The following is a 26,030-nucleotide window of genomic DNA, read 5'->3' as shown; positions in this document are numbered from 1 at the left end:
ATATATATATATATATATATATATACACATCAACAGAGCTTGATTTGTGGGGGAACTGCCTGGAACTGAGATCCACCACTTCTGTTCAGATTTTAGGGTAGAACAGCAGGGGTTCTAGACCCTCCCCTTCAGACAGCCAGCAGAGAAGAGTTTGGTGAGCCTGGAGTAGGCAGAGCAAAGAACCCAGTCTGCCACTTCGGCCTATAAATCCTCAAAACATCCAGCTTTCATATGTGGAGTCCCCAAGGCTTGGTCCTCTCCCTTATTCCTTTTAACATTTACATCTATCCGAAATGTGACCTCATTCACGCCTTCAACACTGAGTGCCATCATTTTGCGGATGACATTCAACTCTGCATCCAAATCAAAGTTGACCAATCATCCTCCATTTCAAATCTCAATAGCTCAGCAATCGGAAGCTCAAATTGAACTCCTCTAAATTGGAATTTATCCGGATTAGCCGCCAAGGTCATCCTTAAAGTCATCACCTTATTTGTTACATGAAGCTTAGGGGTTCTACTTGATCAAAACCTCAGTACGGAAACGCACATCTCCAAAGTAGTAAAAATCTCATTCATGCACTTACAGAACTAGATAAACACAATCTGGCCACAGTCATCCATGTACTAATCATCAGCAGAAGAGACTACTGCAAGTCTTTATTAAAGGCATCTCCTTACACAATTCAAAATGCCTCCAGCTCCTATATAATACAGCAGCAAGAATCCTAGTAAAAGCAAAAGCAGCTGACTATTCCACTTGACTACACTGCTACCAAGAGAGAGCAGGATCAAATTCAAAACACTCTGCTTTGTCTTCAAGAGCATGAACAAACAGGCCCCAGAATATCTCCCGCAACTTCTTCTCCCTTGCGCCCCCCAAGAGAGAACTTGGATGTTCCAACTGGCTGTACTTTCCACCCCGCCTCTGACCCACATGAGACTTCGGACCTTGAGCTGTTATGCACCAAAGATCTGGAACATGCTTCCCTTATCCCTAAGCTTGGGATCCAGCTACTTCACTTTCAGGAAGAAAGCTAAAGCATGACTGTTGTTTCGCCAAGCATTCCCAATGGAGACTTCCTGTCCATCAGAAGCATTCCTACTTCTCGAGCAACAGCAAAGTAGCCTAACTAGGATCTGTTTTTAAATACAGAGATGCCCAATCAATACAGTCGATTTAACACCACTGCAACCAACTTTAAATTTATCGTAATCCACTTTGAGACGATTCATGGTAAAAAGCGGAATATCAAATGCCAAAAAATAAATAAATAATAAATAGCCACTCTGCTTCCTAATTCAGCCCTTCCCTTCCTGTTGTTCACAGGACAGACCCTGCAGCCTAAAGAACAGACACAAAAAAGGGGTTGAATTAGCATAAATTTGAAACCTGTGAGAAGTAATGTCAAAAGTCAATGCTCCAGTCCTGGCTACTATCCTACTGCTCACAAGCTTGTGCTAATTCAATGCTTTTTTTTTTTATCTCTGTTACCCACAGCTTAATTTTTGAAAGAACAATCTAGAATGGTGTTCTGCCACTTTCTCCCAGGCCTCAAGGAAGTGGAGCAGAGCTGATGGGTGAAGCATTGGTGGGGGCTGAGGATGTAGGATCACTGGGGTAAAGAGGAGAAAGAGTGGGTACAAGTTTGTGTCTGTGTGCGTGCGTGCATGTGTGTGTGTGTGTGTGTGTGCGTGAGTGTGTGCATGTGTGTGTGTGTACATGCGTGCATGCATGTGGGTGTGGGTGCATGTGTGCACGTGTGTGTGCATGTGTGTGTGTGCATGTGTGCGTGCATGCGTGTGTGTGTGCATGTGTGGGTGTGTGCGTGCGTGCATGTGGGTGTGGGTGCATGCGTGCATGTGTGTGTGTGTGTGTGCATGCTTGTGTGTACATGTGTGTGTGTGTGCATGCGTGTGTGTGTGCATGTGTGCGTGTGTGTGTGTGTGTGTGTGTGCGTGCGTGCATGTGGGTGTGGGTGCATGTGTGCATGTGTGCATGTGAGTGTGTGTGCATGCGTGTGTGTGCGTGCGTGCATGTGTGTTTGGGAGAGTTTACAACTAGTCCTGGCCCTATCCCCCTTCCTCCTCCTCCAGCACCACAGTTCCACTTCCTTTTTATCTACAAATTAAGCCCAATATACGCACACATCAACCTTCAGACCATCACTTCTGTCTTTTCTGTCATACACAGCACTTCTGAGCACAAAAGGTAAAAACATCTTTGATACCTTTTGTGTGCCATGTGCTGGAAAGTGCTGTGTATGACAGAAAAGACAGGTGTGGTGATCTGTTCTGATCACCCTAGTGAAGGGAGCGGTATGTGTGCAAATGTGCTGACATGATATAAAATTAATTGCATAAGGTAGTGTTATGTAGTGCTAGAAGTCATTAGGGATGTGCATTCATTTGTAAACAAAATGAAAAACATAATGAAACATCCACGCTTCATTCTGTTTCACAACAAAATTAAATGACAGAAAGCCACCAAAACATCCCTTCCCCCACCCTGAGCCTCACCCATAAGCCCCCCCCCCTTCCCCCCCCCCCTTCCCCCAGGTCTCTTACCCCCTTCTTGGGGTGTGTGATCCCCAATCGCTCCTGCACCACCAGGACTCACTTCAAAATGGCAGCAGCTGGCCCTGAGGCTACCTGCTCACAAACCTCTGTTCAACCTTGGCACCACTCAAAGTTATCTTTGCTTCAGTCTGGAATAATTCAGGACATGTGCAACAAAATGGAGGCAGCCTAGCTGGCACCGTTTTAGAACTGGGTATCGTTTCTGCCTCTTTCTACCTTGTAGATCCCAGGAAGGGGGTAAGAGACCTTAGAGAGTGGTGGGCTTATGGTGAAACCCTCGGGGGGGGGGGGGGGGTTTAATTCTGCTGTATTGGTGCCAAGGGTGGGGACAGCTTTTCTTTTGCTTTTTTCTTTCAAGTTTTTTTTTTCTTTAATGTTTATTTCTCTTCAGTAAACAAAAAGGAACCAAAATAAACATTAAAAAAAAAAAAAAAAGTTCACCCTCCACCTTGAGAAGTCATCAGGGCGAATGTATGTGTTTGCTAATGTAGCATTGCCTTCTACCAATATTATGCATGGCTTCTGATCTCTCAACAGTCCTAGAAGTGTTTGCTGGGTAATAGACAGGAAGAAAGGTGTATATATATGTGAGAAAATGCTTGCAGGCATGTGGACAAGTGGAGTGTACCTGTGAGCCCATGGGGTGCAACAGAGAGGGAGGGCGCAAGACTGAAAGGTGAAAGGGTGGTAGAGAGCTGAGAGAGCTGGCCTGAGGCTGTACAGGGGAATGCAAGTACCCTGTACAGTAAGCCAAAGTGGTTTTTAAAAGGAGAGCATTGCCATGCCCTGCAGGAAAAACGATGCGGACTCTTTTAAAAGTGGCTCTGCAAAGGAAATATTAGACAGTGTTTAAACTATGGGAAGATTGTTAATATTTTTATGTGCTTTCCCAGAGAGTAATAAAAAGACGTTTCAATCCAGCAATCTTATTTTTCTAAAAGGGAAAAATCTGAGTCAGATCCGTTTGGATAGGAAGAGCAGGGAGCTCTAGAGCAGGAGTCCAGGCCTGAAATACTTCCGAGGCCAGCAATGATAAGGGGTCCCGGGGGGGGGGGGTGCACGAGTTTGCGGCAGGTTATTGGGAGGGTCTACGGCAGCTTCTTCTCCTGCACACCTGGAATAGCTTTTGAAGAGGGATATTTGCTCTTTTTTGCTAAATATCTTATTATGAATTTCCTTTTTTTTTTTTATAATAATTGCTATTCATCCACACCAAATATTTCCTGCTACCTGTTTTCCAGAGACTAAAACGAATTTGGGCATTCAAACCACACATGCAGATTTGTCCCTAAAGGGGAACGGAGTAAAAAAAAAAAAAAAAAGGATTGGGTGTACAGTAACTTCGAAAATAAACGATTTTAAAATTCACGGTCCAATCTTTTTTTTTTTTTTTTCAGAACCTTCTCCTATTCGATGGTGATATATAACAATGTTTAAAAAAAAAGAAATATACTTGGAAAAGGCATTGACTTTGCCCTACCGGTGGGGAAAGCTTCCCTATAAGACCCATATTATCGGGTAAAGAAGACGCCGACCCTAATCTTTTATAACGTCTTAGCGCTTTTCCTTTTATTGCGCTGGCAAACGACAATTCGGATGTACAGCCATCAGCCTACCAGTACGTCCCCTGAACTAAACGACAATTCGGATTTACAGCCATCAGCCTACCAGTACGTCCCCTGAACTAAACGACAATTCGGATTACAGCCATCAGCCTACCAGTACGTCCCCTGAACTAAACGACAATTCGGATTTACAGCCATCAGCCTACCAGTACGTCCCCTGAACTAAACGACAATTCGGATTTACAGCCATCAGCCTACCAGTACGTTCCCTGAACTAAACGACAATTCGGATGTACAGCCATCAGCCTACCAGTACGTCCCCTGAACTAAACGTGATAGCCAGGCATGCTCCTTCTGCTTTCACTTTACTGTACACCCTGGCTGCCCCCTCCCCTTCCCTCTGTCAGGCTCGTCCTGCCATCTCAGCCCTCCTTATATGGGTTGCCCTTTTTGCTCAGATATCCTTTGTTGATCATTTAGAAAGCTCCGAGTGCATGAGCGGCGAAGTCCAAAACGTCAGGTTTGACGAGAAGCAGCTTCAGGGCCGGAGACCTCGGGAGACCCCAGCAGTGCGGGCGGTCTCCTGCACGCCGCGTCAGCTGCTCTCGGGCAGGGGCTCCACCCTCGTTTTATTTCTCTGTTTCCAAATAAGCTTCTGCATACCTGGACAGCAATTTTCCCTAAACAACAAATACGTTTTTAAAAAATATATATCTATACCTCTTTAAATATTATGTGGTTTTCACTTTTTTCTTGTGCACCTACAAGTAAAGGGAGTTGTGCATGCCATTTTATTTCAGTTACTGCGCACTAAATGAAGCGCCAGAGAAAGCGACAAAAGTCGGTAACGAAATGGTAAAATATTTGAAGTATAATGAAATAATCCTTGTACACTTCAAAATGCGTATGCGTGGCTGGGTGGATGATGGTGTTGAGGGGGGGAAAGAAAGTTAATGCCAAAAAAAAAAAAAAAAGGTATCCAGTTTTGTATCGCCTTTAAGCCGAAGGTAAACTTCGATATAGTTGCATAAAATGTGTCAGAAGCAACAGCCAAGAACAGCAGGAATTTCTGGGATTCGTAGTTGCAGCCATGCAAAAGAGATTTTTTTTTAAAGGTTATTTCGGATTGTGAGTATGAAAGCAAAGGGGCGATTTGCCAAGAAAGCCTTGGGGGTGAATTTTGCTATTTTATTTCTCTCTTTGTATAACTCCGTGCAGACCATGTACAAAATAACATACAGGTTTTATTTATTTTTTTTTTTTATAAAGAAAATTTTAAAAAAAGTACACAAGGGAGCAAAACGTAGTTAATGATATTTTTATACAGTGCAGAAGGAAACTGAAAAAATAAATTCGGTGTCATGGTGCTGTTTTGCCAGCCAAAATACAAAACAAAAAGGGGGAGGGAAGGGGAACATAGTCCTCCATTTTATATATATATATTTGTTGTTTTTTTTTTATAAAACATATGAAAGATTTTTCTTTACACACAGGTCAGAATTTGCTTCCACTGTACATGGAATATCAAAAAATTATGTACAAGGCAAATGTTGCCGACAAGGTACTCCATTTAATACTGATAAATTGAGTGTATGTGTTGGTTCTCTGTTATTAAACAACAAGGAAAAAGGTAGAATAAATAACAGGACGCGTTTTGCTGTTAAAAGTGCCTTATGTCGCTGCAAACTGCCATCCTGAATCCACTTTCTAATTAGAAATCATTGCAGTCCTTCTATTAAAAAAAAAAAAAAAAAAAGGCTGCACTTTGAGGCTAGCCCAAGCCATCTGAAAGTGTGAAGCAAGCACTTCAATGGGGCATGAGAGAGAGAGAGGGTGCCTTGTGGGTACTCAAGGGCACAAATACAATTAGAGGGGGAAAAGATTATAGGGAAGTGAAAGGGATGACACTTGGCAGACAGATACATCAGCAAAAGGAAAGCGGTTCCCTTTGCTTTCTTAGGATGGGTGCATGACAGTAATTATGAATTAAATAACGCTGCAGGTAAAAGAGGCTAGAGACCTGGGGAGAGACGTTGCATTAAACCAAGCAGTTTTCAACCTCACCGATAAATACTAAAACAAATTATATATATATATATTTTTTTTTTTCTAATTCTTGACTAGTTATTTGTCAAACAAGTTTTCATGGTTCCGAAACTTTGAGGTGTTGTTTAAAAAAAAAAAAAAGGAAAAAAGAAAACATTACAGATAGACTTTTTTTTTTTTTGGTACGTGTTCCAATGCACAGCATCTCAGTCAGGGAAATAGGAACTGGTTTAATTCAGAATTGTTAAAAAAAAAAAAAGGAAAGAAAACTGCTTATTGGGGATTTGGAGTGGGGAGGGGTAACCCTTGCAGTCTGATTAATGTCACAACCAAGAATTTTTAAAAGAAAGACAGCACCCAGGGTTCTTCTTATTTGCCCGTCCCACGTAGGGATCCGGATCCTGATTCGGTTCGTTGGGAAGTCCCGGCCTCTTCCTTGCGGCCGAAGCCTATCTATACCTCTAGAATCGGACAGTTCGGGTCCCTTTCGTGTCGTTTGCTGGCCCCCTCCCGGCGCCTTCACATCACGCAGGGCTTGATGTCCTGATAAGTGACTTGTTGGTGGTAGTAGGACCCGTTGCCTGCCGAGTGCATGGAGGAGGAGGCCATGGCGTTGAAAGAAAAAACAAATTCCTTCCTGTCGCACATACTGGGGGACTGGGAGTGATACCGCGGGATTCCTGAAAGAAAAAGGAAGAGCGGTTAGCAAACTGTGCCCGGGGTTTCTCTTCAGGCATATTTAAGCTCTTCGGGGTAGGAGCGTTGCCGCCACGTGATGTGCCCTGTGCACCGAACGTGTGGGGAAAAGCGTTCCAATATTATTGAATAAAAGAGCATTGCAGGGGCGTAAGCGCAGAGGATGGACAGAGGATGGAAAGAAGACACCCGATTTTAACATTTCATATTTGTTGCTTGCCAGCCGTGCAGTAATGGCTTAAAAAAAAAAAAAGACGTTTGCCACATGCACAGAATGGGAGAAATCCTCTGTAAAGAAAGTCCACGGTCATAGTTTCATTTAAAAATTTTGCAGAAATAACAAATTGATCTCTAAGGAATTCAAGGTTAGATATAAGTTTTAGGCACAATTTGGGCAAAAAAAAAAAAAGTGCAAACAGCATTTCGGTTTGCTTTGCGCAATTTTGAAATATCTCAACCTAGTACTTTATTCCCTACAACATTTAAAACTGTGCAAAAAGCGCTGCTGGGGGTTTTTTTCCCCCCCAATTGTAAATTTAACATTTTCATGCAAAAAGCATTTTTTTGGGGGGGAAAGTATCATCTCCTGGCACAAATGTTATTCTGATCGCCCCTTCCCCGTTTCTGGATTTATAGGAAATCGCAGCCTGACACAGAAGCTTCACTTGCAGACAAACTTACTTGCAAGATTTTCACCTCCTCCCAAAAGAATGAAATCCTAGTTAGGTCAGGACACTAGTATCGTGTAGCAGAAGCCTTATCACGGCATAATAATATCCCCTGTAACGCTCAGACCAGTGTCTGATCTGACAGCTAATCATAAGTAAGAGTGCAACAGATCGATGGATGGAAACCTAAACTTGCTAGGCAGAATGGATTTCTTTGGTATTTTTCTGCCGACATTTACTATGTTGCGATATATAGATAAAAAGATATGCTGATTACATGAGAAATAATATCTTATATCATGGCTTTGCAGACTGGTTCATGTACTTATTCTCACAGCAAGAATATAATTTCAGGAAGATAAAGAATTCAAAGCGAATTTTCTACATCACCTGCAAAGCCACAGCACTAAGCATTTTCTCAATAGACACAAAATGGGAGAAATCCTTTAGGGGTTGTTAAATGCAATACTTGAAAAATGTGTTTTGGGGGGGTTTGTGCAGTAGGGAATCACTGGTTTGTATTTCCTCTCTAGGCAAAAAATAATGGTCTAATCTGTATCTGCATTTATATATTTCAAGGACATTTATATTAATATACAATTGTACTTGAATGTCCTATTCCCTTTCTCTACATAATTTGATACCAGTTAAAAACAGCAGTTAGGAAAAAAGAGAAATATATTGCTGGTTGCTTTCAATTGTCCAGTATAGACAAGCCTCCCATTCGGTAATACCGCTCTTCTCGTTTTGTTCTCCTATGCGTGATAAATACATGGTAAGAGAATATGTTTCCGTCTAATTTCTACAGATATAAAATCTGTATTCTTTCTCTGCCAGAGTGGAAGAACATCTGGAGAAGGACCCTGAAATTATCCCATAGCGATATACTATTTAAAGGTATAACGTTTTCGTGTTGGTCATGTATGTCAGACTCATCAAATTTCCTGGGATTAATACACAGCAACTATAGGGACATTTTCCACATAGGCACATACAGAGAGAAATGCCCATAGTGGCTCATCTTACAGATCCTTTCCACGGACACAGAGATAAAAAATAAAAAAGAATTAAAAAAAAAAAAAAAAGAACAGAACATCGTAGAAATGCCACTTCCAGACATGGAAATATTTTAGGCCTTCTAGGTCAACTCGAGACATAATGTTGGGAAAGAGAAGCCCAGATTTATATTATGTAAAATCTAAATTTCAGACTAGGATAACGCCACTGCGCCTATGCATTTTGCCCTATTTTAGTTAAAGTAATCTGTATCGTTGCTTGTTCTTAATCTATTTAATAGCGTTAAATACAGAACCAAAAAAACAACCAAAACTGATTTCTTTTGTTATTCATGGGCAGTTACGGTAAACTTAAAAGCTGATAATAAGGGGAGGGGGGGGGTGTGATTTCCCCCTTCACTTTTCCCAAACGTTCCTCCTCAAAGAATGTGGAAGCACATCTGGGCTGATGTGGGAACCTAAAAAGAGCCCGAGCGGTTGGGAAGCCCTTGTTAAAAGGCTCGACCCGTCGTCAGCCTGTGCTTTGCAGTTTTGAGAATTGCTGGGTCCTGGGAAAGAATGGTTTTCCCACCTCCGGTCCTGAGAGCGGAGGGAAATAATCTCCTGTGGGGCTGAGCGGGCTCTTACAATCCCCAGCGGGCCTGCAGCTCGCAGGCGGCCTCCAGACTACCTCTCCCCCATGCCCCCTCTGATTGCTCTGGCCGGCCCAGCGGCACCACACTAAATGCTCTCTCTCAAGATCTCAAGCAGGCACATATTTCCTTTAACTATCTCCAGAAATATGTGCCTGCAGAAAAGGAGCCCAGGATTCCCCCAACCCCACACACAGGAACTCACTGTTCAGGTTATTCCTTCTTCAAGAGGAAACTGCGGGCTTTTAAATCTAGAACTCTGTGTCTTCACCCCTTGAGCTATGCCTTCTATATTATTTCAAGAAAATAAGCGAAGCTTTTTCCAATTGACAGTTTGCTTCTTTTGCAAATAAGCATCCTCTTTAATTCTCTGCCATATGCAGAAATTCAGCCTCTCTCCTGGCATTGCATTCATGCCCTGTTTATGTCATAATGCTAGCGTTTCATGTCGCTTCCACACAGGATAAACCGCTTTTCTTAACATCTACCAAACTGGGAGCAGGCTGTGCTTAACTATGGCTACCCCCAAACCACCACCACCACTTCTAGGATAAGAGCTGACAGAAGTTATCCATTAAAATCTACGGACTATTTGCTTTCTTTCAAAATCTGCCCTCCTGGACTGTTCCCGGCCTCAGTCCTGCCTTCCTCGCGCTACAGCACTTTTCTGAGCGCTGGGCTACGGTCCACAGGGTCCCAAGATTTTTGCCTTCTGAAACAAAATGGGAGGCAATCTCCGAGAAAGAAAGATCCCTAGGGGGGGCCAGAACTGCTCTCCTGCTGTGTAGCGCTTTTTCCTCTTTGGTTTCTGAAAGTTGCAATTCCTTGCCGGGCATTTTAATCTAGAGGCCGTTTCTCAAGCTCCTACAAAAAGTGAACCTGATTCGTGACTCAACGTATGACTCGTGCCCATGCAGCTTGTACGACCTCCTGCTTGCCGGTCAGCGTTATAACGAGCGGGCAGCTGGTTTCACATCAGTTGCATGCACATTGCACAGTACCTTGTAAGTCTGCCGCCGTGTTGTGACTGTTCTGGTGCAGGTAAGACTGGTCTAAGGAATGAGTCGAGAGGTTGGAGGACAAGGCGTTGGCCGCGGGATTGCAGGGGGAAAGAGGCTGCTGTTTAATGTAGGGGGTGCCGCTAGACAAGGCCGCCGAGGCCGTAGGAGCCCAGGCGGAGGCCGAGCTGGAGTAGACGGAGTGGGGCTCCATCACCCCAGCCCCCGTCAGCAGCGGAGAGCCGGAGTCGTGGTGGGAGTAGTCTCCAGAAGACCCCGTGCAGCTCCCCATGAACGAATGGCCGTTGTTGGCGGCCAAGTGCGACACGGAGTGCCCTTGCAAGCCCATCCCGTCCACGTTACTTGGCAAATGTCCGTTCATCATGCCTATGCCGCCGTCCAAGGAGAGCGAGTTGGGCGGGCAGGAGCCCTGGAAGCTATAAGTCTCTGGAAGGTGGCTGTAGCCCAGGCCGTTCATCATGGTGTACATGGGCTTCAGCGCCTGACACTTCCTTCGGAAGCCCCTTGGTCTTCTCCGGAAGGAGCCTTCTTCGAACATGAACTCGCTGGCCGGGTCGATAGTCCAGTAGTGGCCCTTGCCGGGCCTCCCCAGGCCCTTGGGCAGCTTGATGAAGCACTCGTTCAGGGACAGGTTGTGGCGCACGGAGTTCTTCCAGCCCTGGTAGGAGCCCCGGAAGAAGGGGAAGCGGCTCTGCAGGAACTGGTAGATCTCGCTGAGGGTGAGGCGCTTGGTGGGCGAGCTCTGGATGGCCATGACGATCAGGGCGATGTAGGAGTAGGGCGGCTTCTCGGGCCGCCGGATGCCCGCGTTGGTCTTCTTGGTCTTGGTGGTGGTGGACGAGGCGGACTCCATGGCCGAGCCCTGACCACTGTGCTTGTCGGGGGCGGCGGACATGGGGCTGCTCTGCGCAGGCGGCTGAGACGAAGGCTGCTGGACCTCTGCCGTCATTGACAACGTTTCCGAGAGCTACCCCCCCCCTCCGCCGGCCGAGCTTATTCCCCCCTTCCCGGGATTGTCCAGCGCACGATCGGAAGACGTGCGGCCTTTCTGAAGAGGGGGGGTGGGGGAGGGGGGGTTGTCCAGATCCTTGAAGTCCTGCAGACGGTGCGCAAGGCCCGGTAAACTTCCCCCAGATGTGGGCTCAGAAGGCTGCTGCTGCGTCTGCCTCCTCCTTCTCCTCCTCCCCAGCTGCCCGCGGCTCCTCCTGCTTCCCTGCTCTGAGCTGCTGCTGGGGCCGCCAGTTGCTTTTCATGGCCGTGGGTCTGACTTCTGCCCCCCTCCGAGGAGGATCGCCTTGTACTTATCTCTTGTCGGCGGCGTCTGTAGGCTCCTGACAGTTAAGACGTAAGGAGCAGCCCTGCTCTCCGCCCCCTCCCCACTCCCTGCCCTGCCCTCCCCTTCGCTCGGATCACCACTGGTGGGCATTTTAAAGGGACCTCTGCACCACGCCTCTGCAACTCAATATATTTGTATTAAACCCATTTTTGTTGCAGAACTGCCTATTTTTACCTCTTTGAAGCAGAATCAATAAATGCAAGGGATCTGTATATTATTCCGCTCTACTATTAAGCGCTTTTACATTAACACTTGTATAATACATATTTCAAAAGGACACGTTGGACTTTTCAAACCACCTTTCTTTAGTTATAAGCGAAAGCAATTCTTCTTCTTCTTATTATTATTACTATTCAGATGTGTTTGTGTCTTCTCTTTGGGTTGGAACGAGCACTAATCGTCATGAAAAAAATGATAGGAGTTAAATGGGAGTGGGGATGTGTGGGGGGGAGGGGGAGAGGAGGTGGGTGCTAGCTCAAATGTGTGTTTCTTCTTCCTACATTTAAAAATAAGCCAGCGAAGTTAAAACGTTACAGTTTCTGCTGGATTTTTGTTTTATTATTATTATTATTATTATTCATCCCCACATGCATTGTGCAGCGGATATTACAGGAGCTGGATGTAACTGCGACTGATTGGATTATTCAGACCTAAGGATTAGAAATTTAAAAAAGAAAAAAAAGAAAGAAGTTAACGATAAACTGCAGCTCCTTTTCTAAACTTTCTGTTCAATAGAATTGAGGCTTACCCACTTAAAATCTAGTTTCTGATTTCTTTTCAAGATAGGAACATGGGCAGGATGTTTATACAGCTAAATGTAAACATGTTCTCTAGGTTTCTTTAAGACAAAAAAAAATTATATATATATATATATATATATATATATATATATATATATATAGATAGATAGATATATATATATATATATATATATATATATATATATATATATATATATATATATGGGGTCTATCTGCTGCTTGTTTAGATTTTTGTTTTGTTTTGTTTTATAAACACGTGCTGGGTGCCCAGGCTTTGATTCCTAACACTGGATGCCACACACACACACACACACACACACACACACACACATACACACTCACACACACACACACACATACACACTCACACACACAGGCAATTTCAAAAGTTGCACACTGCCACTCCTTGCAAAGCGAGACCCCGCCAGGTCGCCCTCTCCGCAGCAGAGATGCCACTCACCGCTCAAGGTAAGTCACTTTGCATTTGGGTCCGTCCTCTGGCCATGTGTTTTTCCCCCTTGCACAATGGGCCGAGGAGGAGCGGCGCAGACACAGAGCAGACCCGAGCCGTTCCCCGGCTCGCACAAGCAGCCGACGCTGCGGACCCGGGACGCCCCGAAGCCAGACCGCGGTTTTCTGAACAAAATCTGCAAAAAAAACCCCAAAAAAACTAAAAAAAAACCCATAGGTGAGAGCTATGGAAGGCTGGCCAAATGCTGTGCGTGTTCCCCATCCTCTTTTAAGGCTTTATGACCTTTGAAAAGAGAGCGAAAGTCGCCTATGGGATTTGCCCTGCTCGGGAGACGCTGCTCGCCTGCTCCATTCGGGGTAGGAAGAAGGGGACCTTGAAAGGTACGGGCGGGGGTCCCAGCAAGATAAACCTGGATCCCACCTGTCAGCATTAAACACGTCGGCCCTGTAATCCCAGCGCATTTTCAGCATTACCTCGGCATCCCCCCCCCCCCCCCCCCCCCCCCCCCCCAGCACCACACACACAGCAACCGCAGGAGAAAGGAGGTCACTGAAGCTCTCCCTAGCAAACCCTGTACTGTGCTTTATGCAACGCTTTCCGGACGGGCGAGCTCCCCGAAACCTTGTCGCCTGCCGGCTGCAGGGCCCGCGATGCCGAGCACAATCGTTCGCAAAATACTGGCGAGCGAATGCGCTTGCCCTTCCCTTTCTTGGCTACCTCAGGGCTCCGGCGATGCGCCGGGAAAGAGATCGTTCAAAAGCAGCCACTTCTCGGAGAACTTTCATAATTCTTCTTCTGCTATTTATTTCATTTACCTAATGAAATGTCCGTCTTTTCCCAAAGGAAAAACAAAAAAAAAAAAAAGCCTGCTTATTGGCTTTTGTGCCCCAATAGCAAAGGTTTTGAAATTCAGTGCGACATTATTTATGTAATAAATTATGTTTTATGCGTTTTAATTCTCTTGAGTAAGCCCAGGACTTCTTGCTTCTTCCTCGTCCTGCAGAAGTATTTACACACCCTGGTGTCCCTGCCTCTGTTTCTGATTTGACTGCTGTACGAAATCCAGTATTTAACTGCTTTACATGGAAAATCCCCTCTCAGATTTTCAGTATTTAAACCTGAATAAGTCAGACAAAAATGGCATCCTGAAAGGAAACGTTGGTATTCATAATAGGATCAGCCAGCCTCCAAAATAATGCCAGGGAGCCGCGTTATGAGGCAGAAAGCACGCCTTTTATTGGAGTTCTTTGGAGCTCTTGAAAAATATTTACAGCTAAGTTAAAAGTACCCCCGACACACACTCACACACACACACAAACTCACACACACACACACTCACACACACACTCACACACACACACACAAACTCACACACACACACACTCACACACACACTCACACACACACACTCACACACACACACAAACTCACACACACACAAACTCACATACACACACACACACACTCACACACACACTCACACACACACACACACAAATTCACACACACACACACACACACTCACACACACACTCACACACACACTCACACACACACACACACACCCCGGATTCATTAATTGGGAACCCAAAGCTCAGGTGTGAAAGAAATGTACATTTAAGTTAATTTATATGAGTTGCAATTTCTTTTGTGAAAAAGACTATCGGAAACTGGCTCAAAATGTCTCTTTAGTATATATATTGGCATCTTATTATGCACTGCTTTGTTTGTTTGTTTGTTTGTTTTTTCAGTGACTTTTGGCATTTGAAGATATTGTTGAGGAGGAATATTACGGTTCGCATTTCTATAACCTCTCGGACGCGAAAAATTCAAATTCTGATAATCATTTACTTTAGGAAAAACGGACGTGGGGACTAAAACAGAATCAGCAAGCAACATAATGCAAGGTTGCTTCCAAAACAAGAAGAAAACGTGTGCTCAGGCTGGCAAGTGTTGCTGCTCTTTGCGCTCGTTTTCCGTGATTTTCAGTGTTCAAAACAAATTAAAAAAAAAGAAAAAAGAATAGGATTTCCGTTCTTCTATTTGCAGTCCGCAGTTGGTGAAGCTGGCAGATGCTTAAAACCTGTTTTTAGACGAAAGACGAGCTGTAATAAGAAAATATAATCGGAAAGCAAGAGGGTTTCTGTCCTTTGATATTATTTGACCTGCCAGTACGGACAGGTCACGTAGAGTTTTAGGTTGAAATGAAAGCAAACAGATAAATAAATTAAGCATGATATGCAAGCCATTATTATTATTATTATTATTATTTTTAAATCTTTTTATCGAATGCGGTTGTTTGTCTTTCAGTACAGCTAGCGGTCTGTAAAAAGGGACAGGCTGGGGTCCTCTTCCTCTCGCTTAACTGGAGGTATTTTTCCTGGCTAATTGCTTAAGTGAAGCCGACTCTGCAGCGGGCCAGACTGTAATGGGAGCCGGGCCATGTGTCAAGGTGGGCATTGTTCCGAGCAGACGCTGCGCTGGGCGCTCTTCTGGCCGGGGTCCGCGTGTTTATCCCAGAGCAGACCACCCAGGGCGAGGGCAGAGACAGGCGCGCGCGCCCCTCTCCTCTCCCCCTGCTTTCAATTAACACGAGGGACTCCATTTGGAGACGACTCCCCCCCCCCCCCCTCCCCGCCACATCCCTCTGCCTGCACGATGAGGTCCTCTGCAAATTGATCCCTAAACGTTTACATAAGGTAGGAGGAGGCGGGAGAGACGCGACTGAGTCAGCCAGAGAGGGAGAGAGACTGGCGTTTCGTTCACTTGTAAATGTTCCAGTTTGAAGGTGTTGACAGGAAGGTGCCATATTTTAGGGTCCTTTCCACAGCTCATTGGCATTGCCCCCCTCCTCTGCACCGGGTCCTTAAAAAGTGCAGCGGTGTCCCTGGGAGAAAGAAGCAGGCTGTGAGGGTGTTCACGTGAATAATGGACCCCTCCTGATTTCCTACCTTTATTAATGAGGGCTGGCGGATCGGTGAATCCTCGTTGCTGTTATGCACGCGCACACAACCAGGGTGCACGGGTGGAACAGGAACACGACGGGCAAGGGAGCCAATTTTAAAGCAATGCCCACCCAGTGGGAGGCAGCTTCGTCCTGCAAGGGACGAGATTAGAGGAGGTTGCAGGGGGCTGCGGCGGATCCCAATGCTTGGGAGCACGGCGCGGAAATGTCCCAGTAAGGCTTTCACAATGACCATACGATATCTCCTATCATCTTCTCCGTCTGTAACGGACTGGGAGAAGGTTTGGCCCAGGAGAAACCCAAAGCGGGGGCCCATCGTCATTCCTGGCTGATTCCTGGTGTTGCTGGACTAGCAGGTCTGCCAAGAAACCAGTCGCTTCTGTTCACAGCCCTGGGCATGCACCAGTGCTTCGCGGAAGCTATCAATACCTGCCCCAGGCTTACTAGGCCTTTATGCACTTTGTGCAGTTTAAAAAAAAAATACACCTAATTTACTGTTGCCGTCAGACAGATGATTATGGTGAAAACTGCAATCAGTTGTAATGTAGTTCATGCACATCCTGATCCATATTCTTATCTATAATATGTCTCAAAACGGTATTTTGCTAAAATATGGATCCTTGATGTGCACGTTCTATCCCACCCTAAATGGGCTACACTAGGTCCACTGATTTAGTATTTTTGTCAATAAGCTGGAGGAAGGGATAAACATCGACATTGTGTCATTTCTGTAGGCGACACCAACCTGTGCCGCATTGTAAATGCATTGCAAGACTCGCTGACTTAACAGAAGGGTTATGCACGGAACTAACAAAAATTAAAAAAAAAAGTGATATCCTTTAATTAGATTAACCTAATACACATCTTGACCAGCTTTCTGGCATGAACACTCCCTTGGAAGGTTATAGATGTCCAAGAAAAAACAGGCAGTGACGTGGTGGATAAGACTAGTAAGGACCTTATCCCATCAATATTTTTCCATATGCACAGAACGGGAAAAGTCGTATAGATAGTATAGGATAATATGGGTGGTGAGTGGTATGACTAGGCAGGTGGAATTTATTTTGCAGACCTGGCACAGCAGCACAACTGCTTTTGCTTTTAGTGCTTGCTTTTTTTTTTTTTTGCCTTTCTCCTGAAGGCAGGTGTTATGTAGTTAGACTCATTGTACCTAGGATTTTCTTTCAGCCTAACCGACTACACAGCTATGAACTCTGCTAACATTGCATCACCTTCACTGGCATGCACAGTCGTACCGCACCATCCCATGCAACAAGCCGTGAATCGCACTATCTTATAGCGCACCATGCCATACCGAAAAGCAAGTAGTTTAGCTCCACTGTCAGTCCTATATTTCAATGGCGTTAGTTCTTGGTCAAAAGACAAGATCTCGACTGTTTCCAAAGCCTGCCACCCTCACCTCTCCAAATTGTCCCTTTCTGGCGTTCTTCAATGAAATACTTGACAGGTTTTTCGGAGTTTTCTGACTTTCGCGGGCCAGCAGCGCACACATGCAACCGTGAGGTTACATCTCACTATTCGCCATGGTTTGCTTGCTTCCCTCAGATGGGGTATTTAACAAATCTTATTTAGATCCCTGCTTAGGTTTCTTTCGGGTAAATAGCAGCAGCGGTGTAATACTCGTTGCCCGGCTCAGGGAATGCAAATCCCGCCGTCTCGGTCTTCAGTCCTTAGCTGGAGAGAGATGAAAGCCAATGCAAAGCTAAAGCTTGCTTTTCTCTAACCTATTTCCTCTTTTGTGATTTGTTTACAAAGTCTAGATAGAACAAGAAGAGAATCTTCTGCAGATATCCCAAACTAAACCGGTATAACTAAAAACAAAGCAAAACGATTATTTTTTCAAGAATTTTCAGGGAATACAGCTACAAATTTCACAGAACATTTTAGGATAAAGATACAGAGCAGCAAACTTTAATTAGTGTAAGGAATAAAGATGACTGCATAAGAGATTTTACTTCACTGGCCAAACATTTTGACCGATATACCAATGCTGAAGGTAGGCAGGATATTATTTTCCAGACAGATGTTGTTTTTTTGGGTTTTTTTAAATTGACCTTTCCATTTTATTTGTATTTTATTTCCTGAAAATAATCCTAGAATACACTTGGCTCTTTTTGAATATTGTTTTGCATTTTCATCAGTAAAAGTTTCCATTATATTTCTGTCTCATGTGCTTTAGCAGTGGATTATTTGGTGCTGCACTAAAGATCCTGGTAATTAAATTTTTTGTTTTGCTCTCCCAGATCTTCAGGCTTCCGCAAACATGGAAACCCTAACAGCAGCTGATCATTGCATATCTTAAGTACTGGCGTATCAAATAAATTCAAAGATTAAAGAAACAAAATGTTGTTTTGAGAGAGAGAGAGAGAGACATATAGATAAATAGAAAGATCGATAGATGATATATGTAGCTCTCTTTAAAACAATGTTTTGGGTTTTTTCCCTTCTTGCATCTTCCCTTGCTAACTACGGGTCAATACTTCAAATATACAATAAACAATTGCTTTCAGACTTATTGTGTTTGCCAATTCCTGAAGAGCCGAGAAGCATAGAAGAAATCGCAGGAGATTGTACTCCGCTGAATCACAGGAGGCTGAATTAGCAAATGGGTCATTTATTTGGCGCTGAGAGGTAACGAGTATTTTCACATCTCATTCAGCGAAGATGAATTTCCTTAAGCATTAATACCCCAAAGTTGGAATTTCAAATAGTACTTTATTGTATAGAATTAGAAACGGTTTTATAATAGATCGCCGACATAATCGCAGTTCCAATTATTAAACTAAACCAATATTTAGCAATCCCGCGTCTTTCACCAAGATTTCCAGGACCCCTCTCACAGATGGCATCGTCTCAGCAGAGTCAACAACAAATCAAATTATTGTTTTGGATTTAACTAAATGTGGCATCGAAGCACGACTCCTTGAAAATTATGAACAAAACAGATTATCCTCAGGGAAACTTGGGTTGCTATAATGGTACATGAGAAAACGATTTTAAACTAAATTAAAACAACAGCTCTCTTTATTCTGTTCCAAAGTGCTCTTTACATTCTTGATGGCAACTTTGTGCGTGGCCCCTGAGGCTAACCTGGTTAATACCACGCTATGCTGAGAGATGCCTAAAACGTACTAGCGCACGTACAGCCTGGAGTAGGCGCTATAGGAGTTAGCCTTATAAAAGGGATCCCAGAGCAGGCTGATGCACACGTTTGTAGCCGGGCGGCTTTACAGGGCAGTCCGGTGCTCGCCATGGTTTCTCTAGAGAGCAATCGAGTACCCACGTTACCGGAGAGCAGGGATTAGGCGTGTAGCCTACGTGAGTCCCGAGTTTCTGCGGATTTAATTCGGTGCAATATAACCCGACCATAAAAGGACCAAATGTAGAGGGTGAACCAGGCAGACATTTCAAAATGATGTATGTCTCTTAAAATACATACGGTTAAAAAAAAAAAAAAAAGTGTAATGTTTGTGAATAAAAACTCAGTTGCTGTGGATCATGACAATTATGGGATTGGGCTGAGGAAAACGAGAGAGATTGATTTCTCTGTCTTGTCCGTGATCAAGCAAAATTATTTAGCATACCATATGAAAAAAAAAAAAAGAATAAATATCATACTCATTATTATATTCGCTTGTGATGTTTCATAAAAATGTATATGAGGATCTCTACATCGGCTCAGCAGTAGATTAGTGAGAAAAAAAATTCCTGTGTGAATAGTCACAATAACTCTTTTACTCAATTCGAACAGAATAAATCAATCTGTATTGAATATGTTAAAAAGCCAACTAATATGAACGTCAATGTGCAGTGCCACTAAGGAGCTGCAATTGCACGGCTGAACACTAGAGGGTTGTAGAAGTTTTAAACCCTTAAACAACAGTGTAAAAACGTACATTTTACTGTAATAGAGACATTTTCTTAGATTGACCAGAACAATAACCTTTTTATTTAAAAAAAAAGGCTAAGAAGGAAAAATCTAAAATAGCAAGATCAAGCAGTTTGATAAAAGAGAGGGGAAAGCAGCTGCAAAGCGCTTCTCGTACGATCTTCATCCTGCCTGCAGTGCAAGGAGCTTGCAGTATACACTGAAGGAAGACATTTGTAACTGTTGAGTTTCCATTGTGTAACATGAACAAGAAGAGCGTTATATGTTAATGCAGTCTATTAATAGTAACTGGGCTGGAAGGATATAGCTGAGAACTATTACCCTGAAAATAACAATATCCCACACTGAAGACCGACACCTGATTCTTTTTCTGAGGGCCCTGTTCCCTTCTCAAGCATGATGGCTTACAACTCCAACCTATATTAAGAAGAACCTGCTAATGCATCATAGAACACTGATCCTTAAATATATATATTGTTTCTCTCTTTTTAGTGCCGATTTTGTTATTTTCAGAAGAGTTGGCAGGCTATCCCTCACATTTGAGTAACAGTATTTAAAATACAACTGTAGAATAATCTAGTTTTAGGGAAAAATGTGGTGCTATGGTGGTCCATAGTTCATAGACTATTGACTATTGTAGTATAAACAATGCAGGAATGACAACTCATTTGCTGAAAATAATGCAACGATTATTTGTTTGCTTGATTGTTATTATGGATTTCGAGACTGACTTAGTAACGTGCACATTTTTTTTTTTTTTTTGCAAAATGGATTTCTGCATGAAAAAGTTTGCACAACATCCAAAAATGCACAACTCGAGAGAAGCTGGGCATTTTGCATGACGTTTGTCGCAAAAATTCCTTTTGCAAAACATTTCACAAAAGTGGTCTTCATAAGTTTAGTGTGCAGCTAACTATGCCTAATGAGCTGCCGCAAGGCAAAATCGTGTAAAACAAGTCTAGACGGGGATTTTATGAAAACAGGCATGCGAAAAAGGCTTTACTGGCTTATTTTCACACACACACACTCACTCACTCACTCACACTCACTCACTCACTCACTCACACACACACACATACTGTCATATACACAGACACACACCACACACATTCACTCACACACACAGACACACACCATGCACACTCACACACACACACACACGCTCACACACTCACACATTCAGACACACACCACACACACAGACACTCACACCCAGACACATACCATGCACACTCACTCACACACACACACACACACACACACTCTTAAACACTGTCATACACACACACAAAACACACACACACACACCAGCTCGGGAGGAGTGGGGCTGTGCAGCCTTAAAGGGACTGCATGGCCCACGTGAGCCGCCCCCCCCCCCCCCCCAGCCCCCTTCCCTCCCTAAAAGTAAAGAGAAATTCCTGGTGGATTCATTCCTCATCCTTCACCCCCTGATGGAGACAAAATGTGAGTGCAGCGGTGATTTTACAAGCCCCGCCCCATGTCCCCCCGAACACATTTATTTATTTATTTATTTATGATAACCCCGCCGGGGTTCCCCTCTTCTGGTTCTTCCAGTTGGGGGGGAGGGATCTAGGGCCAGGACCGGTGGCCACGGGCTCCTGCAAGATATAGGAATTCACAATTCTGTTTTTCCTTTTTACCTACCTCAACCAAAACCCTTTTTTGCAAAAAGCTGAACTGTAATTCTACCCAGAATCTTCCCCACCCAGTCATATACTGGGAGCCTGCTAGGCTGAGGCACATGTCAGACATGTTTAATGGGAGTATAGAACTACACTTATCAGTGCTATAACCATTAACATTTTTTTCAAAACCGTAGAAGGCAAATATTAACTATTAGCAATCATATGTACATGAATTATGGTGAAACTCAATCCTGAAACCCTCTAATTGATTTTAAAGTTGAGTTCTCCGAAGATTCTTGTTTCCCGGTCCTATCCCGGCCAAATTAGATTGCTTGAAAAGGGATTCCTTTGTCTTAATTTCCCGTTTTGATATTTAAGCCTACAAACAAGTCTTCCGGGAGGTTAAGCACTTAAGGAAGGACCCTCAAATGATGGAAAATGAATCTGGAGTATTTGTGGGATTCTTATAAAGAGTCAGTCACCTGCTTCTGCTGGCCTGCCTGGAAACCTAAGGCCTGAAGGGAGCTCTGGAAATCAGCTGGGGTGAATGGCCCTGCAAAAGGCAGAAAGCAGGGCAACTCCATGGGCTCAGTGAGGGATTTAGGATTTTGCCACCATCATTCTCGCCCCCCCCCCCCCCCCTCCCGTGCCCCAGCTCTGACAAAGGACAATACAGCAGAGGGTCTAAGGCTCACCGGCTTCTTTGCTCTGCTCTATTTGCTCCGTGCTTACCTCCTCTCATCTCCCTAAATGACAAGAGGAGAGGGGGCGAGATTAAGGAATAGAGAGGCTCCCTGCTATCTACTCTGGCTTTATACCTCGCCTCTTCTGCTCCGTAGAGACCAGGATGGGAAGGGGTTGGAAGAGGGAACAGAGCAGCTTTTTCTTTTCTTTGCTCTTTCCTTTCCAGCCTCCCCCTCCCCTCCGGTTCTCTGCATTGGAGGGGGGGGGGGGAGGGAGGAGGGAGAGGATGGAGCAGGACGCAGAATGAATATTCTCTGCTGAGTGAGATTCAGGGCAGCTGGGAGGCAGCAAATCTTCAGCCGGCCTGCTGCCTCCCCCGATTTGTGCCGCCCTAGGCAGAGCCCTAGTGTGCCCCAGTGTGCCCTGGTGTGCCCTAGTGTGCCCTAGTGTGCCCCAGTGTGCCCCGGTGTGCCCTGGTGTGCCCTAGTGTGCCCTAGTGTGCCCCAGTGTGCCCCAGTGTGCCTGTTGGGAAATCCAGGCCTGCAAGGGCTACGCTGTCCTTTATCTCATCTTTTCCTATAGGTTGTAGGAACACGGCAGTTTTCAAGCGGTGAAAGCAAATGATAAAATGTATTGTACCTATAATACAAAATAGTTTGTGTGAGAACAACTCATTTAGGTGAAATGGAAACTAGCTGCTGATATTCTCAATCTTTTTATCTTCAGAAGCTGAAAGCTTCACAAAGGATCCTTCTCGTGCATAGAGAATTCTTTGCCTCATTAGACAAAGAAGTGCAAAAAAAACCCCAAAAAAACCCCAAAACCATCATACAGGTTCTCATTGCTATAATCACAGCTAAAAGAGAATGCTAGAAAGAGAGAGATGTGCCTATTCTCATTATAAATGATATTTATGTTGCTTTCAATATCATACAGTCTGTATTCCATATTGAAAAATATCCATTAGAAGACAAAAAATGATTCTCCTAAATTCCCTTTATTTACCCACTCACATAATTCCTTCACACATAAACTTTACAGCATGTGCCAAATCACTGGCTCTCTTATTTCAATAACTGTTTTTGGCTGTTTAATCATTAACGCTCAAAGATAAATATGCATCTTATGCAAATTAAGGTTTATAGTGGAGTAGCCTAGTGTTAGAGCAGTGGGGCTGTAAACCAGGGAACCAGGGCAATCCCACTGCTGCTCCTTGTGATCTTGTCAAGTCACTTTACCCTCTATTGCCTCAGGTACAAACTTAGGACCAGATTCATTAAGGCTTTTCTCCCATTTTGTGTCTATGGGAAAAAACCTTTAGTGAAGCAGGTACTTAAGCTTGTAAGTCCTCTTGGGACAGGGAAATACCTACAGCACTTGAATGTAATCCACTTTGAAAGTGCCTGAAAAGCAGAATAAAAAAAATAAAATATTTAGGGCCTGATTTTCAAAAGTATTTACTTGCTTAACACATTTAAATGCATTTTTACCTGTGTTAAGTGGGCTTTTGAAAATTGTACAATATTGAATTGTCCACAAGATTTACCCACGTAAGTACACATTATACACGGAAATGGCTTTTGAAAATTGCTACCGTAGTAGTTACATTTACAGTTACACACATAACTCCTTCGAAAATGTACCTGTAAGAGTTTTCTTTCAACCTTGTGATCAATAGGATCCCACCGCCATTTTCCATACTCAACGAAACCTGTTTTCTAAAGTTCTTAATGCAGTTTTCCGTGTCCAGTGGAAAACTGGGACCCTAACTGGTAATGGTTTGCGTTAGGAATGGGCTTGTGGGGAAATGGGTGGAGATGCAAAATGTTGTTCTTTTCTAAATTGTGTCTCTTCCCCCTCATCTGGGCTATTGTAGCTTGCTACTAATGAGTTAGTCATCCTGTCCTTTGAAGCAGCACCACATCACATCATGCCTCCTCTGTCACTCATCCCCCAAGTAGTCTGGGTATGCCGTCTGTTCCTTCAGTTACATCCTGATGCTGAGCCAAACGGGGCTGGGACAGAGCAAAAGCAAGGGATACAGGAACTGAATCTAACATATAACCTCATTTATCTCCCCTTGTTGCTTACCATTGAGAAGACATTTGCAGACCAAATTGTTCTCCCACTAACTCACTAATTTAGACATTTCTTTGCAAAGCCTTTGCTACTTTCACAGCTAGTCAATGGAAAGCTAGTCACAAGTGTATTGTTTATTCAATAAAAAGTCTCACGTGCAACTTATACAATTAGTCACAGACACTTATTATCAGCCACAGTAACTCCAGTCCTTAATAACCACCACAACAACAACAAAAACTCCACTATGGTTGAGGATGATGACAAAAAAAGTTCAGCCGGCTCATCCAGTCTGCCTACTTATTCACACTACTCAGGATGATTCCCCACTGCCAGCCATAAAGTGCAGCCACGTGTAAGGTATCTCTTCTTATCTAGGACAGTTTTTCTCATCTTCCTCATTTCTACTCTGTTTGAGCAGACAAGTATAGAAGATCTCCCTAGATCCTTAGTACCCCTGTCTTCCCCTGTCTAACCAGAAAGATTTGGATTGTACGTGCCTTTAGCTCCTTGGAAAGACAATCCAAAGTGAAAATAATCTAAATAGCTGTTGCCTGAACAACCGAGCTCCTAGGTCCTCTATGAAGCCCGTCAGACAGATCCAGTTATGTGAGAGCCTGCATTTCTGTTAAGACTGCTGGTTGTTGTTACTAATATTATGTTTCCAACCTGTAGACATACCCAGCCACTAGTTTGTTCTATCATAGCAACCTGGGTCTGCCTCAGATTCAGGGTTAGTCCCAGATCCAGCTGCATTTGCCGTAGGTTTCCACTAAGAACTACTTTTGGATTTTTTGGGTGGGCATAAGGTTAACATGGGTGGGCATGCATGACTGAGACCTACTAGTTGTATTCTTATTTTTAAATAATGCCATATACTGCACCCTACAATGGCTTTCTAAGTAGTTTGCAACAGCCATTATGGATCATGTGTGAAACTTTAAAACATTTTACCTCAATTATTTCAAGCACTTACCAGAATTAAAAATTACTTATTAAGATGTAATAAATTCATTCTATATTTATTGCAGTTTATAAATGCATACCATGTAAAAAGCAAAGAAAACAAAAAGATCCAATCAATCATGTAATAAAACAAAAATTAAAGCATTCTTTGATTTTTTTTTTTCATGAATTCTCTTTGCAAAAAGCCAGAAATCACCATAACTACAATAAAATAGCATTAATCATCAGAACAGGTGCAGAGCAGAAACATTTAAGCTCTCATTCTCACCCCCTCACACCACATTCACACCCAGGTTCTCATTCTCAACCACATACACACATTCAAGCTCCCATTCTCACCCATACACTCACACACATTCAAGCTCCCATTCTCACCCACACATTCTCACCCACACACATGCTGGGCTTTTCCATTAGACCCAGCTACAGACCTACTTCCGCCACCATAGGGATGGGATCCCATGATGGCCTTGCTGCTCTGGCCCTCCTCGTCACCATTGCGGGGATGGGATCCCGTGGTGGCCTTACTTCTTCTGAGGCCCTCCTCTTTGCCATCATGGAGATGGGACCTGTGATGGCATTAATGCAACAGTCTTGGTTGGTGGGCCTGAGCCCAAAGTGGCTGACCCAGGCCCACCCATGGCTATGCCACTGCCTGGATTTTAAAAAAAGCACCCTTCCCAATGAACTAATTCGAACTGCCCCGCAGAGGACCTGGATTTGATTCCTGTGCTAGGACTCTTGCTGGGATGCATCTGAGGTAGCTTTCACAGGCTCTAGGGGAAGGAGTATCTGCCATGGCTCAAGAGGGAAACTTAGTGGGCCGGACTCAGGGTCTACCTCAGGTTGAGGCCTCCTCTGCCAGGGACTGTGACTGTGACTGCCATGGCTGAGCTGAGTAGGGAAGGGATCTAAAATGGGGGAAAATCCCAGTTAGTTCTCACTGTGGGTCTTGGCACAGTAGCTCCACAGAGGCTGGCTCTGGTTGAA

At 44.0% G+C, this 26,030-nt stretch overlaps 1 protein-coding gene and 1 long non-coding RNA gene across 7 annotated transcripts in view; one reads left to right on the top strand and one right to left on the bottom strand.

The window, feature by feature from the left end:
• Positions 1-5,447: 5,447 nt before the first annotated feature.
• Positions 5,448-11,526, bottom strand: FOXF1 (forkhead box F1). Its single transcript, XM_029608076.1, has 2 exons — positions 10,204-11,526; positions 5,448-6,870 (listed from the first exon to the last, which is right to left on the bottom strand). Exons 1-2 carry the CDS (start codon positions 11,168-11,170, stop codon positions 6,710-6,712), a joined length of 1,128 nt encoding a protein of 375 aa, XP_029463936.1. The 5' UTR covers positions 11,171-11,526; the 3' UTR covers positions 5,448-6,709.
• A 1,161-nt stretch (positions 11,527-12,687) lies between these two features.
• Positions 12,688-26,030, top strand: part of LOC115094958 — a 39,003-nt gene continuing 25,660 nt past the window's right edge. For 5 of the 6 annotated variants that reach the window (XR_003857651.1, XR_003857653.1, XR_003857652.1 and 2 more), the window contains exon 1: positions 12,688-12,786. This is a non-coding gene — a long non-coding RNA (uncharacterized LOC115094958). The remainder of the gene's footprint in view (positions 12,787-26,030) is intronic. The other variant, XR_003857650.1, reaches the window with a different exon arrangement.

The sequence above is a fragment of the Rhinatrema bivittatum genome, chromosome 7, assembly GCF_901001135.1.
Source record: "Rhinatrema bivittatum chromosome 7, aRhiBiv1.1, whole genome shotgun sequence".
Classification (NCBI taxonomy): Eukaryota; Metazoa; Chordata; class Amphibia; order Gymnophiona; family Rhinatrematidae; genus Rhinatrema; species Rhinatrema bivittatum.
The sequence above is the reverse complement of the archived record's forward strand: the minus strand, read 5'-3'. Positions and strand labels throughout refer to the sequence as shown.

Coding starts and splice junctions, on each gene's coding strand:
- FOXF1 (XM_029608076.1), bottom strand. CDS start 11,170: ATGACGGCAGAGGTCCAGCAGCCTTCGTCTCAGCCGCCTGCGCAGAGC. Junction 6,871..10,203: donor CACGGCGGCAGACTTACAAG/GTACTGTGCAAT, acceptor TTTTTCTTTCAG/GAATCCCGCGGTATCACTCC.